Genomic DNA, 16,715 nt, shown 5'->3' on the forward strand with positions numbered 1-16,715 from the left:
CAAGAGCGAAACTCTGCCGGAAAAAACAAAAAAAAACAAGCTGGGTGTGGTGGTTCAAGCCTGTAATCCCAGCACTTTAGGAGGCCGAGGCGGGCGGATCACGAGGTCAGGAGATCGAAATCATCCTAGCGAACATGGTGAAACCCCGTCTCTACTAAAAATACAAAAAAATTAGCCGGGCGTGGTAGCGGGCACCTGTAGTCCCAGCTACTCTGGAGGCTGAGGCATGAGAATCGCTTGAACCCAGGAGGCGGAGGTTGCAGTGAGCCAAGATTGCACCACTGCACTCTAGCCTGGGAGACAGAGCGAGACTCCGTCTCAAAACAAAACAAAAACAAAAAACCAAAAAAATGCTACTGTCTTCCAGCTTCCATTGTTTCTGATATGGTTTGGCTGTGTCCTCACCCAAATTTCATCTTGAATTGTAGTTCCCATAATCCCCATATGTCGTAGGAGGGACCAGGTAGAGATAATTGAGTCATGGGCATGGTTTCCCCCTCCTGTTCTCGTGACAGTGAGCCCTGTGAAGAGGTGCCTTCCATCATGACTGCAAGTTTCCTGAGGCCTCCCCAGCCATGCGGAACTGTGAGTCAATAAAACCTCTTCCCTTTATAAATTAGACAGGCTTGGGTATTTCTTCATAGCAGCGTGAGAACGGGCTAATACAGTTTCTGATGAGAAATCCACAGTCATTTCAATCATTGTTCCTCTACAGGTAATATGTCATTGTTCTCTGGCTATTTTTAAGATTGTGATCTTTAGCAGTGTGACTAGGATGCCTCTGTGCATGGATTTCTTTGATCTTGTTGGGGTTCATCGTTGGATTCACGAGTCTTCCTTATAAGTGTTTGAAGCATTTGAGAGATTTCAGACTATTAAACTCCTAACTACAGTTTGAAAGATTATGTAATGGTTGTAAATGTTTGGGGAATTTGATCAGTCAAATCCATGAGCTATTACTCAAAGGGAAATAGCAGTAGTTCTATTTTCTATACAAAAAATATTAATACACGGGCAGATGTGGTGGCTCACGCCTGTAATCACAGCACTTTGGGAGGCTGAGGCAGATGGATCACCTGACGTCAGGAGTTCGAGACCAGCCTGGCCAACATGGTGAAATACCGTCTCTACTAAAAATACAAAAATTAGCTGGGTGTGATAGCGGGTGCCTGTAATCCCAGCTGCTCTGGAGGCTGAGGCAGGAAAATTGCTTGAACCTGGGAGGTGGAGGTTGCAGTGAGCCGAGATCATGTCATTGCACTCCAGCCTGGGCAATAGAGTGAAACCCCGTCTCAAAAAAAAAAAAAAAATTAATACAGACCCTAGAGACAGTCTGCCCAAGTTCACATGACGGTGCTGCCATTTACTACCAGCCAACCTCAGGCAAGTCACCTACCCTCTCTTCACCAGCTGTCTCCTTAGTAAATGAGGAAGATCATAATAACATCTGCCTCAAAGAGTTTTTGTGAGGATAAAATGAGTTAACATATGTCTGTCCAAGAAGCATAGTGAGAAGGAAAAAATAATGTTTTAAAAAATTTAAAATATATATTTTTAAAGAATAATGTCTGGCACATAGAAAGGGCTGTATGTGTACTAACCATTTTTATTATTTTAAAATGAGCACAGAGGCTTAAGTTAGTCATGTTTTAAATTAAAACTTTAATATATTGAATATTGATTAAAACACAAGTATTTGTAAACATTTCTCTTAGATACAAAACCTGTATCTTGGTCCATAAAAGCCCCCTAATCACGGACAGAATAGAGTCCCATGTGGTGGAAGCCACAACTCAGTCAACTTTGAGTCTCTCACAAAAGTGATGTACTCAATAAACTACAGATATTGACTAAGTGGGTGAATTACATTACAGTTCACCAATAGTTGGTGCCAGCCACAACACGGTCAAATAACATCTCCACCGATATCTACAATACACAGAAATGCCTGAGTCCACAGCACTGCAGAAACAGATTGGTCAGGATCCCAATGCTATAGAAGAGACCTCAGCTCCGCTAAGAGGTGCATATTCTGGCAATGAGCCAATATTCATATAAATCCTTTTTTCATCATAATTTCAAGAGAAGAACTAGAGATTATTCAAAACTTTGAAAAACAGGCATGTGCCTGCTCCTGTAAACACTTAGGAAAAAAAATGTCTGCTTTCAAAGTGTTGTAGTAAGTTTTAAATACTAAAATATTCTCTTTTTTTCTTTCTTCCTTTTTTTTAAGATGGAGTCTCACTCTGTCACCCAGGCTGGAGTGCAGTGGTGTGATCTTGGCTCACTGCAACCTCCATCTCCCAGATTCAAGCAATTCTCCTGTCTCAGCCTCCTGAGTAGCTGGGAGTACAGGTGCATGCCACCACACCCAGCTAATTTTTGTATTTTTAGTAGAGACAGAGTTTCACCGTATTAGTCAAGGCTGGTCTAGAACTCCTGACCTCAGGTGATGTTCTCTTTTAAAGTGATGTTAGGCCAGGTGTGGTGGCTCATGACTGTAATCCAAGCACTTTGGGAGGCCAAGGCAGGAGGACTGCTTGAGCCGAGGAGTTCAAGACCAGCCTGGGCAACATAGTGAAACCATGTCTCTACAGACAAAACAAAACAAAAATTAGCTGGCTGTGGCAGTCATCCCGGTGGTCCTAGCTACTCAGGAAGTTGAAGCAAAAGGATCACTTGAGCCCAGGAGTTTGAGGCTACAATGAGCTACGATTGTCCCACTGCACTCTAGGCTGGACGACAGAGCGAGACTCTGTCTCAAATAAATAAATAAAGTGATGTTAGATTTTTGGAGGCAGGAAAAAGTTAAAAACACCAATGTTTTTAGTTATATTCCACTTCAGCTGAAGATGGTTTTAAAGTATTGTTTGGGTGAGGTATTAAGGCCATATTCTGGCAAATCAGAAGTAAATGATCTCATCCTAGAACACAAGCATGTTAAGCGTCAGCTATGGCTCGTGCCCCCTCAGGTGAAAAGCAAAGCAAGGCTCACCTCAAAGTTGTACTTCCTCATCTGGTTGAGGTGCCGGCAGTACAGATAGAGCATGCCGATGCTGCTGCCCACCGCGATGTAGTCCCCGTTGGTGTCGAGGGCCGTGAGATAGACCACGATAGAGCGGAAACCCTTCTGGATCTTTGTCGGAATGGCATTGAGGAGATAGTACAACGGGCAGAACTCTCTGAATGTAACAGGCTCTGATACCGATGCCATGGCCAAGGTTTCCACAGACGATCTTCACGCAGGAAAAGGAATGTTTATTTGTCATCTAGGGAAACCTGGGGGCTACAGAACAAAGCATTACAATCCTTTCAATGCCTAGTCATGGCAAAAAGAAGTATCTTTAATAATGGCAACATGGAACTTTTAGGCAGGTAAACATTATAGCTGGAGCTTAAATAAACAGAGAAAGTAAACATGTGTCACTAAGATCACTTTTGAGCATTTTAACTCAAAATGCACTTCAGTATGTTCTGACCTCTATGATTTATGTTGCAGTGAATGCCATGGAGGAGTGGAAAGAATACAAAAAACAAAACAGTTCTTACTCCCAAGTGGCTTATGATCTAGACAGGCAGGCAGATGAAACAGTGAAAAGACACAAATCCACAAGTAATGAGGTGATAATTTGTGGGTTTTCATGAGAAGAGAGAGAGATCAGTGGGGATTAGAGGGAGTGTAGACATGGCTTCACTGAACACATCCTGAACTATTAAGTCCACCAGGTTGGACAGGATATGGAAAAGAGAGAGGAAAGACACTCTAGTAGGAGAATAGTGGGCCAATCTCAGACGCAGATATGCTGGCTGTGTTAATGAGATGGTGAAGAACAGGCGCCCTGGCCTGGTTGGATGCCCACAGCCTCCGCAGAGCTCAGAGTCCAGCCACACAGCACCTCACTCTGTTCCACATGGAGACCCACCCACTTGACACTTTGGCTTCAAAGCTTCCCTTACTAAAGATATGCAACCCTTCCATGCACGCCATCTTTCACAAAGTGCTCACTCACTCATTTAATCCTGACCCTACCTTATAAGGCAGGTAGCATCATCCCTAACTTTTAGAAGGGACTGAGGGCCAGAGGGTCATGAGACTCACTCAAGATCAAACAGCCGAGACTTGACTCTAGGTCTTTTCCCTCCAAGTCCTAGGCTCTTGCCAACACCACAGTCACAGCTCTGACAGGCAGGTTGTAACAGTCCAGGTAGATGCTCTGTACCTGATTATACCTGGAGGGATATTCTAGCTCTTCAGGTTCTATGGAGACTTCCAAGCTCCTCTCATAGAAACTTCTTGCATCATGGATTTATGGTCTCTTTGAACTGTAGGTTTTCTATTTCTACATAGTGGACTGACCAACTTCCAATCCCTCTTCTGATCAAATTAATCCAGCTCATTCTCACCCCGGGGCCCTTGCATTGGCTGTTCCGTCCACTTGGAATGTTCTTTCTCTACTGAGCTCTTCCTCCTTCTCAATTGTGCCCTCTTTCATGAGGCTGTACTTGACTTCTCCTCCCCCTACTGAGTTCTCTCTGTCACCTCCCCGTTTTACTTCCTCTACATAGCCTCCCCCTCCCCCCCCTCCTCCCCCTCCTCCTCCTCCACCTCCTCCTCCTCCACCTCCTCCTCCTCCTCCTCTTCCTCCTCCTCCTCCTTCTTCTTCTTCTTCTTTCTGAGATACAGTCTCACTCTGTGACCCAGGCTGGAGAGCAGTAGCAAGATCATGGCTCACTGAAGCCTCAAACTCCTGGGCTCAAGTGAACCTCCTGCCTCCACCTCCCATGTAGCTGGGACTACAGGAATATGCCACCATGCCTGGCTAATTTTTAAATTATTTTGTAGAGATGAGGTCTCGCTATGTTGCCCAGGCTGGTCTCAATCATGGCCTACTACAGCCTCAAGCTCCTGGGCTCAAGAGATCCTCCCATCTCAGCCTCCCAAAGTGCTTGGATTACAGGTGTGAGCCACCATGCCCGGCCTATCCACACATCTCCTTTCTTTTCTCTGACTGGCTATCTGCCTGTCTGCCACCCCGACACACACACACTAGTCTGTAAGGCCCATAACAGCAGAGCCCATATCTGCCTCACTCACCCCTCTTCTCCCCACAGGGAGAAAAGGGCTAGGCACATCAGAGGCATTCAGCAAGTGTTTGTTGCATAAATGAATGAATGATGAAATAGAAAATTTGGCCCAGGAACAGTGGCTTATGCCTGTAATCCTAGTGCTTTGGGAGGCCAAGGTGGGAGAACTGCTTGCGACCAGGAGTTCACAACCAGCCTGGGCAACATAGCAAGACTCTCGCCTCAACAAAAAATATTTTTAAAAATTAGTCAGGCATGGTGTTGCATGCCTGTAGTCCTAGCTATTCATGAGGCTGAGGTGGGAAGATCACATTTTTAAAACAAATATTTCATTTTATAAAATAGAGACTGTTTCACTATGTTGCCTAGGCTGGTCTCCAACTCCTGGGCTCAAGTGATCCTTCCTCCTCGGCTTCCCCGAGTGCTGGGATTACAGGTATGAGCCACTGCGCCCCGCCAGGAAGATCACTTGAGCCTAGGAATTTGAGGCTGCAGTGAGCTATGACTGTGTCACTGCACTCTAGCCTAAGTGACAGAGTGAGACACTGTCTCTTAAATGAATAAATAAATAAAAGGAAAATATGCAAGGAAGGAATGAGTGACAAGAACGGAAGAACAAAGGCTGTGCTTTCTGGGATCATTTCTATAGTTCATTACTAGAGAAGTTTCTCTGATTGTATAGAGCAAAAGAAAAAATATTAAATATAAAATTCTAAAAAATTGAATGCAAGAGCAGCAAAATATCATTTTTTCTTCAATATGACCCCAATTCAACGCTGGAATAATAATTCTCTAAATCTGTATAGCATATCCAGTTTTCCAAGCATTTTTAGATTCTATTTTTTTTTTTTTTTGAGATGGAATCTCGCTCTGTTCCTCAAGCTGGAGTGCAGTAGTGTGATCTCAGCTCACTGCAACACTCGCCTCCTGGGTTCTTCTGCCTCAGCCTCCCGAGTAGCTGGGACTACAGGCGTGTGCCACCAAACCCGGATAATTTTTATATTTTTTAGTAGAGACGGGGGTTTCACCATATTGGCCAGGCTAGTCTCGAACTCCTGACCTCATGATCTGCCCACCTGAGCCTCCCAAAGTGCTGGGATTACAGGTGTGAGCCATCGCGCCCAGCCTTAGATTCCCATTTCATCTGATAGTCACAATAGCCAACACAGGCAGAATATATCAATGTATGAGAACTTTCTTAAAGGTAAGTAAATAATAATAATAATAATAATTGCATTCCTCTGTGATACTTAAGAACCCAATCCACCCTCTTTTGCAGTAATAATAATGGGCATAGCTAATGTTTTTACAGATGCTCCTCAACTTACAATGGGGTTACGTCCCAATAAAACCATCATAAGCTGAAAATATAAGTCACAACACATTTAATACACCTAACCTGCCGAACATCTTAGCTTAGCCTAGCCTAACTTAAATGTGCTTAGAATACTTAACGTTAGCCTACAACTGGGCAAAATCATCTAACCAAAGCCTATTTTATCACAAAGTGTTGAATATCTCATGTAATTTATTTAATGCCATATTGAAAGTGAAAAACAGAATGGTTGTATGGTTACTGGAAATACAGTTTCTACTGAATGGTATCCTTTTCGCTCAATCTTAAAGTCAAAAAATCGTAAGTTGAAACCTTGTAAGTTGAAAACCGTCTGTACTTAATACAAACTGTTCTTAGCACACGAACCCATTAAATCCCCACCAAAAAGAGGGAAGAAAAAAAAAAACATGAAGTAGGCATCATAGTTACTTCCAGTTTTTTTTTTCTTGCAATCCCTAAACATTAGACATGAATGTTACCTCCACTTCATGGATGCAGAAACTTCTCATTCTTCTTTCCAAGGCACAGAAATAGTGAAAGGCTTTGTTTCCTTAAAGAGTGCATACATACATACTCATACATACATTGATGTGCCATAATTTATTTAACTTTTTAAAAATAAAGGTTTCTTTTTATAACAGTTACAAATGCTCACTATCAAAAATTTGCTTTTTTTTTGAGACTTGCTCTGTCGCCCAGGCTGGAGTGCAGTAGCACGATCTTGGCTCACTGCAACCTCCGCCTCCCGGGTTCAAGTGATTCTTGTGCCTCAGCCTCCCGAGTAGCTGGGATTACAGGTGCCTGCCACCAGGCCTGGCTAATTTTTGTATTTTTAGTAGAGATGGGGTTTCACCATGTTGATCACGCTGGTCTTGAACTCCTGACCTCAGGTGATCCACCCACCTTGGCCTCCCAAACTGCTGGGATTACAGGCTTGAGCAACCACGCCCAGACTTGCTGGGATTACAGGTGTGAACCACCATGCCCGGCTTCAAAAATTTGTTAATATAGAAAAATACAAAGAAGGCCGGGCGCGGTGGCTCACACCTGTAAACCTCAGCACTTTGGGAGACTGGGGGGGGCGGATCACCTGAGGTTGGGAGTTCAAGACCAGCCTGACCAACATGGAGAAACCCCGTCTCTACTAAAAATACAAAATTAGCCGGGTGTGGTGGTGCATGCCTGTAATCCCAGCCACTTAGGAGGCTGAGGCAGGAGAATTGCTTGAACCCAGAAGGCGGAGGTTGTGGTGAGCCAAGATCGTGCCATTGCAGTCCAGCCTGGGCAACGAGAGTGAAACTCAATGTAAAAAAAAAAAAAAAAAAAGAAAAGAAAAGTACAAAGGCGGCTGGGTGTGGTAGCTCACACCTGTAATCCTAGCACTTTGGGAGGCCAAGGCGGGTAGATCACTTGAGGCCAGAAATTTGAGACCAGCCTAGGAAACATAGCAAGATCCTGACTCTACAAAAAATACAAAAATTAGGCAGGTGTGGTGGTGCACAGAGAATCGCTTGAGCCCAGGAGATCAAGGTTGCAGTGAGCTGATTATACCACTGTACTCCAGCCTGGGTGACAGAGTGAGACCCTGTCTCAAAATAAAAGGACAAAGAAGTAAAGAAAAGTCACAGTCTCATCATACTGAGATATGCCATATACACAGATAGCTACAGATATATGTATATAAACATATATGCACACACACAGACTTTTTCACTTAATAAATCATGAGTATTTTCCATGTCATTAAATATTCCCCTAGAATGTGATTTTTAGTGACTATACAGAAAAACTGCAGAGAACACACTGTATGGATAAACCAAAATTTTCTCAACCAAAAGATTTTAATTTCGCCATCATAAACAACAGAAATATATCCAAGCATATTCTTGGAGTACACTTCAAGAGGTGAAGATGTTGAATTAAAAAAAAATGTATTGCCAAACTGCCCTGAAGAATGTTCATATCAATTTATGCCTCACGCATGTTTTTCCAAAGGACATCTAGAGGCCCGTAAGCCACAGCACCCAGATGAGTCAGGACAGCCATGCCTGGCGGCCAGGTGCCCAGGAAGTCCCCAGCGGGCACAAGAAAATCCATGCTATTTCCCCATCTGGGGCACTCTGGATGAGCTTAGCATCAGGCTTGCCTGTCCTTCACCCACCATTCAGACAGGAGGAGCAGGTTGAGGCCAACTCCCAGCAAAACTGTCCTCCTGGCAGAAAGAGTGTCTAGGACGGGCTGAGGAGGAGGCATAGAGCCACTGTCTCACTGTCCTGCACTAGGTTTGGGAAAAACAATGCAGACTCAACAAACATTTCTGCTAAGACTTTCTGCTCCTCCTCTTTACCCAATTTTCACCCAACTCCATGTTCCACCTCACCCAGCTCCCAGGTCTCAGACCCACAGCCACAGAACTGACTCTCTTTCCACCGAGGAAGAACTGTACAATGAGTGGCTAATGATACTGAAGTGAAAAAGACCTGAGTTCAAATCCCAATGCTCCTAAAACTACCTGAGGCACCCTGGAAAAATTGCTGAACCCCTCTAGATCTCCATTTACCATCTGAAATGGGATTAGTAAAACTTACATCCTAGCTATAAACACAGTGTAAATGAACAATGTCAAAAACACTTACCTATCTTGTATCTTCTACCAGCTGCTTGGGCCATGCTGACCAAGCCAGAAAAGGAGCATCATCCCTGATCCCTCCTCCTCTCCTCTCCATGTCACTGATTCTCCATTCAGTACATCTCCCACACACCCCAGTGTGTCACCCCTAGCTCAGGCCACCACTACCTCTCACCTGCAGCTCTCTCTGGTGCCCAGCTCATCTGCCCGCCTCTCCCTCTCCGTCATCCACGTGGCAAACAGAGGGATTTTCCTGATGTGCAAAGCTGATGTCATCACTCCCTTGGTTAACATTCTGCAGTGGTCCCCATCCTCCTCCTGCTAAAGCCCAAGTGTTGCTGGCTTACAAGAACCTTGGTGATCTGGCCTCTGCCACCCCAGGATCTTTCACTTGTCCTCCAGCCACACTGAATTGCTTCCAGTTACAACAGGCCTGGCCTCTCACCTCCTGGCCTTCACACCTTCTACTACCTATCTCTGGAAGGCACTTTCGTATCTGCTTTAGCTGATGAGATCTCCTAGCAAACAAGCGGAAGTACTGAGCTCTTCACCAATAAGTATTGCCTAACGTTATTTCCTCCTTTAAAAATCTTATTACAAGCCTAGCGTGGTGGTTCACGTGTGTAATCCCAGCACTTTGGGAGACCGAGGTGGGTGGATCACCTGAGGTCAGGAGTTTGAGACCAGCATGACCAACTTGGTGAAACCCCATCTCCACTAAAACACAAAAATTAGCTGGGCATGGTGGGAGGTGCCCGTAATCCCAGCTACTCAGGAGGCTGAGGCAGGAGAATCGCTTGAACCCAGGAGGCAGAGGTTCCAGTGAACTGAGATAGCACCATTGCACTCCAACCTGGGCAACAAGAGTGAAACTCCGTCTCGAAAAAAAAGTTATTCCTCAGCCAGGCACGGTGGCTCACATCTGTAATCCCAGTACTTTGGGAGGCTGAGGTGGGCAGATCACTTGAGCCCACGGATTTGTTTGTTTATTTATTTATTTTTGAGATGGAGTCTTGCTCTGTCACCCAGGCTGGAGTGCGGTGGTATGATCTCGGCTCACTGCAAGCTCCACCTCCCGGGTTCATGCCATTCTCCTGCCTCAGCCTCCCGAGTATCTGGGACTACAGGCGCCCGCCACCACGCCCGGCTAATTTTTTTTTTTTTTTTTTTTAGTAGAGACGGGGTTTCACTGTGTTAGCTAGGACGGTCTCGATCTCCTGACCTTGTGATCCACCCGCCTCGGCCTCCCAAAGTGCTGGGATTACAGGCGTGAGCCACCGCGCTCGGTTGAGCCCAGGGGTTTGACATCAGCCTGGGCAACATGACGAAACTCTGTCTCTACAAAAATACAAAAAATTAGCCAGGTGTGGTGGTGCGTGCCTGTAGTCCCATCTACTCAGGAGGCTGAGGCATGAGAATCGATTGAGCCCAGAGGATCGACTGAATCTGGAGGATCCACTGAGCCTGGGAGTTCGAGGCTGCAATGAGCCATGATCGAGCCACTGCACTCCAGCCTAGGCAACAGAGCAAGACCCCATCTCAAATCAATCGATCAATAAACATTTTTTAAAAATAAAAATATTTTTCCTTATAGCAGCCCTGTCAAATGATGACATTTAGCTTTCAAGAATCCATCCTCTTGATTTGATGCTATCCACTGACAGCTTGCAGGCTCTACACAGGAAGGGCTTTGAGACTGCAGTCTAGCTAGAAGGGAGTCAAGGGATTTGCCTCAAAAGTGCATTTGCAGAGCAAGTGCACTATTCTACTCAGATAATATGTTTATTTGTGGTGGCTTAGAAAGTCTTAGTGGGTATTACAAAAGGTCAGAATCCCTGACCATCTCCTCGGCACACTCAGTGATAATCCTACCAAAAGCAACTTCAGAACCCAGGGAGGGAGCGCAGGGCTGCCCTTGCTAGGCTCCAGCAGGTATTAGAAACTGTCACAATTGTCCAGCAGGTAACAGCATAATCACATTTTGAATCAAAAGTGTTGTTCAAGCTGAAATCCTAGTATTCACCCTCAATTCCTCTGTTTCCCTCACCCGTACAACAACCTCTCAACTCAGTCCATCAGCCCTATCTCCAAGCCTCCCTCAAGCCTGGCCTCCTCACCAACTCTGTGGCCATGCCACAGTAGAAGCTATCATATCCCTCGCCTACATTGCTGCCATGGTCTTCCACGCCTGCCCCCAGAAGCCAGGCTCATTCAGCCGTCAAAATTAGCTCTCTGACTTCACTGAAATGAAATACACTTGTGCTCCAAAGGGCACCATCAAGAAAGTAAAAATACATCTAATCCACACCACCAACAAAAATTAAAAAAAAATGACAACCCACAAAATGGAAGAAAATATCTGGTGGTTATATATCTGATAAAGAGATTTTACCCAGAATATATAAAGAGCTCTTATAACTCAATAATAAAAAGACAATTTTAAAAGCTGGGTGCAGTGGCACATGGCTATAGTCTCGGCTACTTGGGAGGCTGGGGTGGGAAGATCACTTGAACCCAGGAATTTGAGACCAGCCTGATCAACACAGCAAGACTTCATCTCAAAACAACAACAAAAGACAATTTTACAATGGGCAAAGTCTAAGAAACATTTCTCCAAAGAAGACACACAAATGCCCAGTAAGGCTGGGCACAGTGGCTCACATCTATAATCCCAGCACTTTGGGAGGCCGAGGCAGGTGGATCACCTGAGGCTGGGAGTTTGAGACCAGCCTGGCCAACATGGTGAAACCCTGTCTCTACTAAAAATACAAAAATTACGCGGGCATAGTGGCGCACATCTGTAATCCCAGCTACTCAGGAGGCCGAAGGAACAAGAATCACTTGAACCCAAGAGGTGGAGGCTGTAGTGAGCCAAGATCGCGCCACTGCACTCCAGCCTGGGCAACAGAGTGAGACTTTATTTCAAAAAAAAAAAAAAAAAAGGCCAATAAGCACAGAAAAAGATGCTCAACATCATTAATCATCAGGGAAATGCAAATCGAAACCACCAGGAGATACCACTTCATACCCACTAGGGTATGAACAAGTGTTAGCAAGGATGTGGAGAAAACTGTATACATTGCTGGTGAAAAATAAAATGGTGCAGCCACCAGTCGGCAGTTCTTCAAAAGGTTACAGAGTTACCATATGACCCAGAAATTCTATTCCTAGGTTTATGCCCAATAGAAATGATGGAAATGATAACATATCCACAAAGAATTTGTAGATAAATGTTCATAATATCACCACTCATAATAGCCAAAATGTCAAAACAACCTAACTGTCCATCAACTGATGAATGGACAAACAAAATGTGGTCTATCCACACAATGGCAGCCTGTTCAGCAATAAAAAGGAGTGAAGTACTGATTCATGCTACAACATGGAGGAATCCTGAGAACACTATGCGAAGTGAAAGCAACCAGGCACAAAACACCACATATTGTATGATTCCATGTATACGAAATGTCTAGAATAGAGAGCTATAGGCAGAGTAGGTCAGTGGTTGCCCAGGGCTGGGAGAAGGGGTTAGGGTGTATTGCTGAAGGGTACGGAGTTTCCTTTTAGGGTGATGAGAAAGTTCTAAAATTGACGTAGTGATGGTTGCATAGCTGTGAATACAGTAAAACCATTGAATTGTATATAAATGGGTGAACTGTGTGGCATGTAAATTATATCTCAATAAAGCTGTTACCCCCCAAAAAACAAGGGAAAAAATCAGTTCCTTCAAAGAGAAATCAGACCATACTACCCATTCTACTCAAAATTCCTCACTGGTTCCCCAGTGCTCTAACAATAAACACCAAATGCCCCGTGTGGTCTGAGCCCTTTGCAGCTCCCCTGTCACCTCTCTACCTGTCTCCACGTGTCCTCCAAGTTCTAGCTCCACTGACCCACTCTGTCCCGCTCAGGTTTCATAATTATTTCCTCTATGCAGAATGAATGATCTTCTCACTCCATTTATCTGGCTTCTTCTCAACCGTGGGGTCTCAGCTTAAATATCACCACCACAGAAAGGCCTTCTCTGACCAGATCACTTAAGAGTACCCAACTGTCCCTTCTTTCCTCTATCATATGTGCTTCATAATCCTCATTACAACCTCTAATTGCTTTATTTGCTAAACCATTTAAAAATCATCTCTCCTATGAGAGTGTAAGCAACGTGAATTTTCTCTTGCTTACCAAGGCAAATCCTAGTATCTAATAGTATCTTTGGCACAGAGTAGATGCTCAGTAAAGATTTGTTAACTTCAGGTCTTACTGCAAAACAATAGCCTCAATCCAATCTTTAAAATTGGGCTGGGCACGGTGGCTCATGCCTGTAATCCCAGCACTTTGGGAAGCCGAGGTGGGAGGATCGCTTGAGGCCAGGAATTCGAGACCAGTCTGGCCAACATGGCAAAACCCATCTCTACTAAAAAATACAAAAATTAGCCGGGTATGGTGGCACACACCTGTAATCCTAGCTACTTGGGAGGCTGAGGCAGGAGAATCACTTGAACCTTGGAGGTGGAGGCTGCAGTGAACCAAGATCGTGCCACTGCACTCCAGCCTGGGTGACAGAATGATATTCCATCTCAAAAATAAATAAATAAATAAAAACATAATGAATAATGCTTCCTTAGTCATGAATATTTCAGTTAAAAAAATACAAAACACCACTCTATGGCATCCTTCAAGTTACGATGCTTCCTTTCCCCACTAGCCCCGTCAATCTCATAACCCTGGAAGGTGGCAGCTAGCCTTCACTGCTGACTGCTAACACCCAGCTGCCACCCGGATGGACGATTTCTCAAAACTGGAGTTAGGACTAATATAGAAACTAAGTCATCCACTTAGCTGTACAATAACCATGTTATCAGAGTGCTCTGACTACACTAACGGTTTAAGGATTCTCTCCAAAATCCCTAGGAAGCAACAATTCGTATCCCTATTGTAGAATCTATGTTCGAAATCTGGCTACGACATCTATTAATTATTTAAGTATTAAATTCTTAATGAGGAACGTAATGAGACTGAGGCTGTCATTTATCTTCCAGACAAAATTTTGTCACTTCCTTGCTCCCATCCCCATTGGCTACCCAATGGTCACAACCTAAAGCCTAACACAAGCATGGAAAGTAGACATTATGACAAAACAGTCTATATCTAACTTCATCTCAGGCCACTCTTCCATCCACACACTGTGCACTCCCTACCCTTTAGCAATCACCCCTCTACCCGCTTCTTCTCCCAGCCCTGGGCAACCACTGATCTCCTCTCTGTCTACAGCTCGCCTATTCTGGACATTTCATTAAATGGAATCATATAATATGTGGTGTTTTGTGTTTGGTTGCTTTCACTTAGCATAATGTTCTCAAGGTTCCTCCATGTTGTAGCACAAATCAGTACTTCGTTCCTTTTTATTGCTGAACAGGCTTCCATTGTGTAGACAGGCCACATTTTGTTTGTCCACCCATCAGCTTTCCATCACAGTCCCTGCACACACCATAACCTGTATGTCTCTGCAGAACAAAGTCCCTTTCCACTCTTCCCTATTCCCCCATATGTACCCTGTAAGAACTAGTCCTCCTCCACCAGGAAGCCTTCATAAATTCCCTCAGATACTTGGTTGGTCTTTCTCTGCTTTCATAGAACTCCATGATGGCAGTTATCACACAGCACCATCATCTGTTTTCTCTCCCCTTCAATGGACTCTTTCTCATCTTTACCTATGTTCTTCTAGTCTATATACTTTGCGGTGCTTCAAAAGACCAATAAAGAGTATGGTACAATCAATGCTCAATACATGTTTGTTGAATGAATCTCTCTCAAAGCACTGCGCTAGATTCACCCAAGTATGATAGCCCTAAATATAAAATAGTGGCAAAAATTCAGTGGAACTCTTATGTCCAGGTCCAAAGAATACATTCATTTTAAATTGAACACACATCTTGATTAACAGCTCCCTTCTACCTTAGCAATTCACAAAGCCATCAACTACTCCCTTCTAATTTTACTGAGCTCTGTGCATTACTGAATCTAGAAATCTCTTCATGCTTGACACCAAAGCTTTTCATTATAACCCTTTCCTGATCTATTCCTCATCTTCCCAAGTTCAATCAACTGCCTCTGCCTGATGCCTTTTTCCTTCCTTTTCTTCCCACTAAGTTCCAGTAGCCATTTTTTTCAACTCATACAGAGGCTAATACGAAATGAGATTCTCCCCAAACTTAAGTGTAACTTCTTTAAGAAAAAAATGGAAAAAAAAATCCAGTAGATGCCAGTCTTCTATTGAAAAAGACATGTGGGTGTAATACGGCTGATGCCTAACAAAAGCTACTTCCTAGTCACTCCTTCAGAAGAGGGTTATCCTCATTCCATCTTCCCCACCACTGGTTTTCCAAGGCAGTCCTGAAAATTCAATTTGTGTGTCCCCTACATCTGCACTTAGTTCTCCCTTTTAAAGTTCAAGGGCCAGACCATGATCTCCCTGAGGCAGTGACCGGGTCTGTCTGATTCACCATAGCATCCCTAGAGCCAGCCTGGCACAGTGCTGGCACACGATGGCCAAATAACCACCAACACGGGACGTAAGTCAGGTTAACAACAAGAACAACAAAAACAAGGTCAGAGGTTTATCAAGGTACATTATAGCTGGGTGTGAGACAACACAAAGTCCTGCAGTTTAAAAGACCAGGAATCACTGGTGATCACAAGAAGCTACAGTGGCTTCATTCCCTGATTCTACCTATGCCTGGCATTTGGGTTTGGAGATTTCCCAGAACTCTGTTTACGAGACCTTGGCTGCAAGGAGGCAGTCAACAAGTGCAACTGATCACTCCAGTAGATGAGAAAATGATGCACCCAGGCTGGTATCCCACATTCTGCCAACAAATAGAACATAAGTCACAGAACAGAATAAAATTCCTGAATCCCAATAAGAAAGAGAGGGAGAAAAAAGTGCAGGGAAGAGAAATAGAAGTAGAGAAGGAGAAACTAAAGTCATGAGAAGTCAGAGACATATCAGAAGGGACTAGAGGGCGAGAAGGCAGGCTAGCACAGATGACAGCAGGGGCTCACCTTTACTGAAATGTACAGCGGCAGGCACCGTGCTTAACTTTACATGCACTGACCCATTTAATCCTCTTACCAAGCCAGAGGTAGAAACTATTCTCATCTCCATTCCACTAGTGATGAAACTGGAGCGGAGTGAGGTAGGGCATTTGCCCCAGCACAGAGCTAGAAAGGGGCCGCTGTGACCTGCCCAGCTCTGACTCCAGGACACCTCATCCTTTAACACTACCTATTCTGCCTCCCAGGCCTTCAAATAGGATTGGGAAAGGAGTCATTCGCTTATCCATTCATCGAACACTGAACACCAACTGGATGGGTGTCAAGGCCTGGGGCCAGGCGCCGGTGGGCGGATGTAAGGGACGCGGGCTGCGAGTGGGGGACAGAACGCGACGTCAATCTTAAGGCGAAGGAGCAGAGACAGCGGCCAGACCGGCAGCCGGGATGCAGGGTGGGGCCTGGGGCCGAGGGCGCGGGGCGTGCAGCGGAGGCCTGAGGAGGGGCGGGTGGCCCCTGCTCCCCGCTGCGGACCGCCGGCTTCTGCGGGCGGCGAGCTAGACGCTCCGTGTGTTGTGGCATTTAGTGTCCGCCACTCCGCGCGGGCGAGACCGC

The 16,715-nt window shown here is 44.9% G+C and overlaps 1 protein-coding gene and 1 pseudogene across 3 annotated transcripts in view; one reads left to right on the top strand and one right to left on the bottom strand.

Annotated features, from left to right (window-relative positions):
- The window catches only part of TECPR2 (tectonin beta-propeller repeat containing 2), a 140,162-nt gene that overhangs the window by 123,102 nt on the left and 345 nt on the right, over positions 1–16,715 (bottom strand). For 2 of the 3 annotated variants that reach the window (XM_030804133.1, XM_030804135.1), the window contains exon 2: positions 2,996–3,286. In XM_030804133.1, the coding sequence (XP_030659993.1) occupies positions 2,996–3,214 (219 nt within the window). In that variant the 5' untranslated portion in view covers positions 3,215–3,286. Of the gene's footprint in view, positions 1–2,995; positions 3,287–16,112; positions 16,157–16,715 lie in introns of those variants that run through there. The other variant, XM_030804134.1, reaches the window with a different exon arrangement.
- LOC115832729 lies at positions 5,704–5,785 on the top strand (annotated as a pseudogene).

This window comes from Nomascus leucogenys, chromosome 22a (genome assembly GCF_006542625.1).
Source record: "Nomascus leucogenys isolate Asia chromosome 22a, Asia_NLE_v1, whole genome shotgun sequence".
NCBI lineage: Eukaryota > Metazoa > Chordata > Mammalia > Primates > Hylobatidae > Nomascus > Nomascus leucogenys.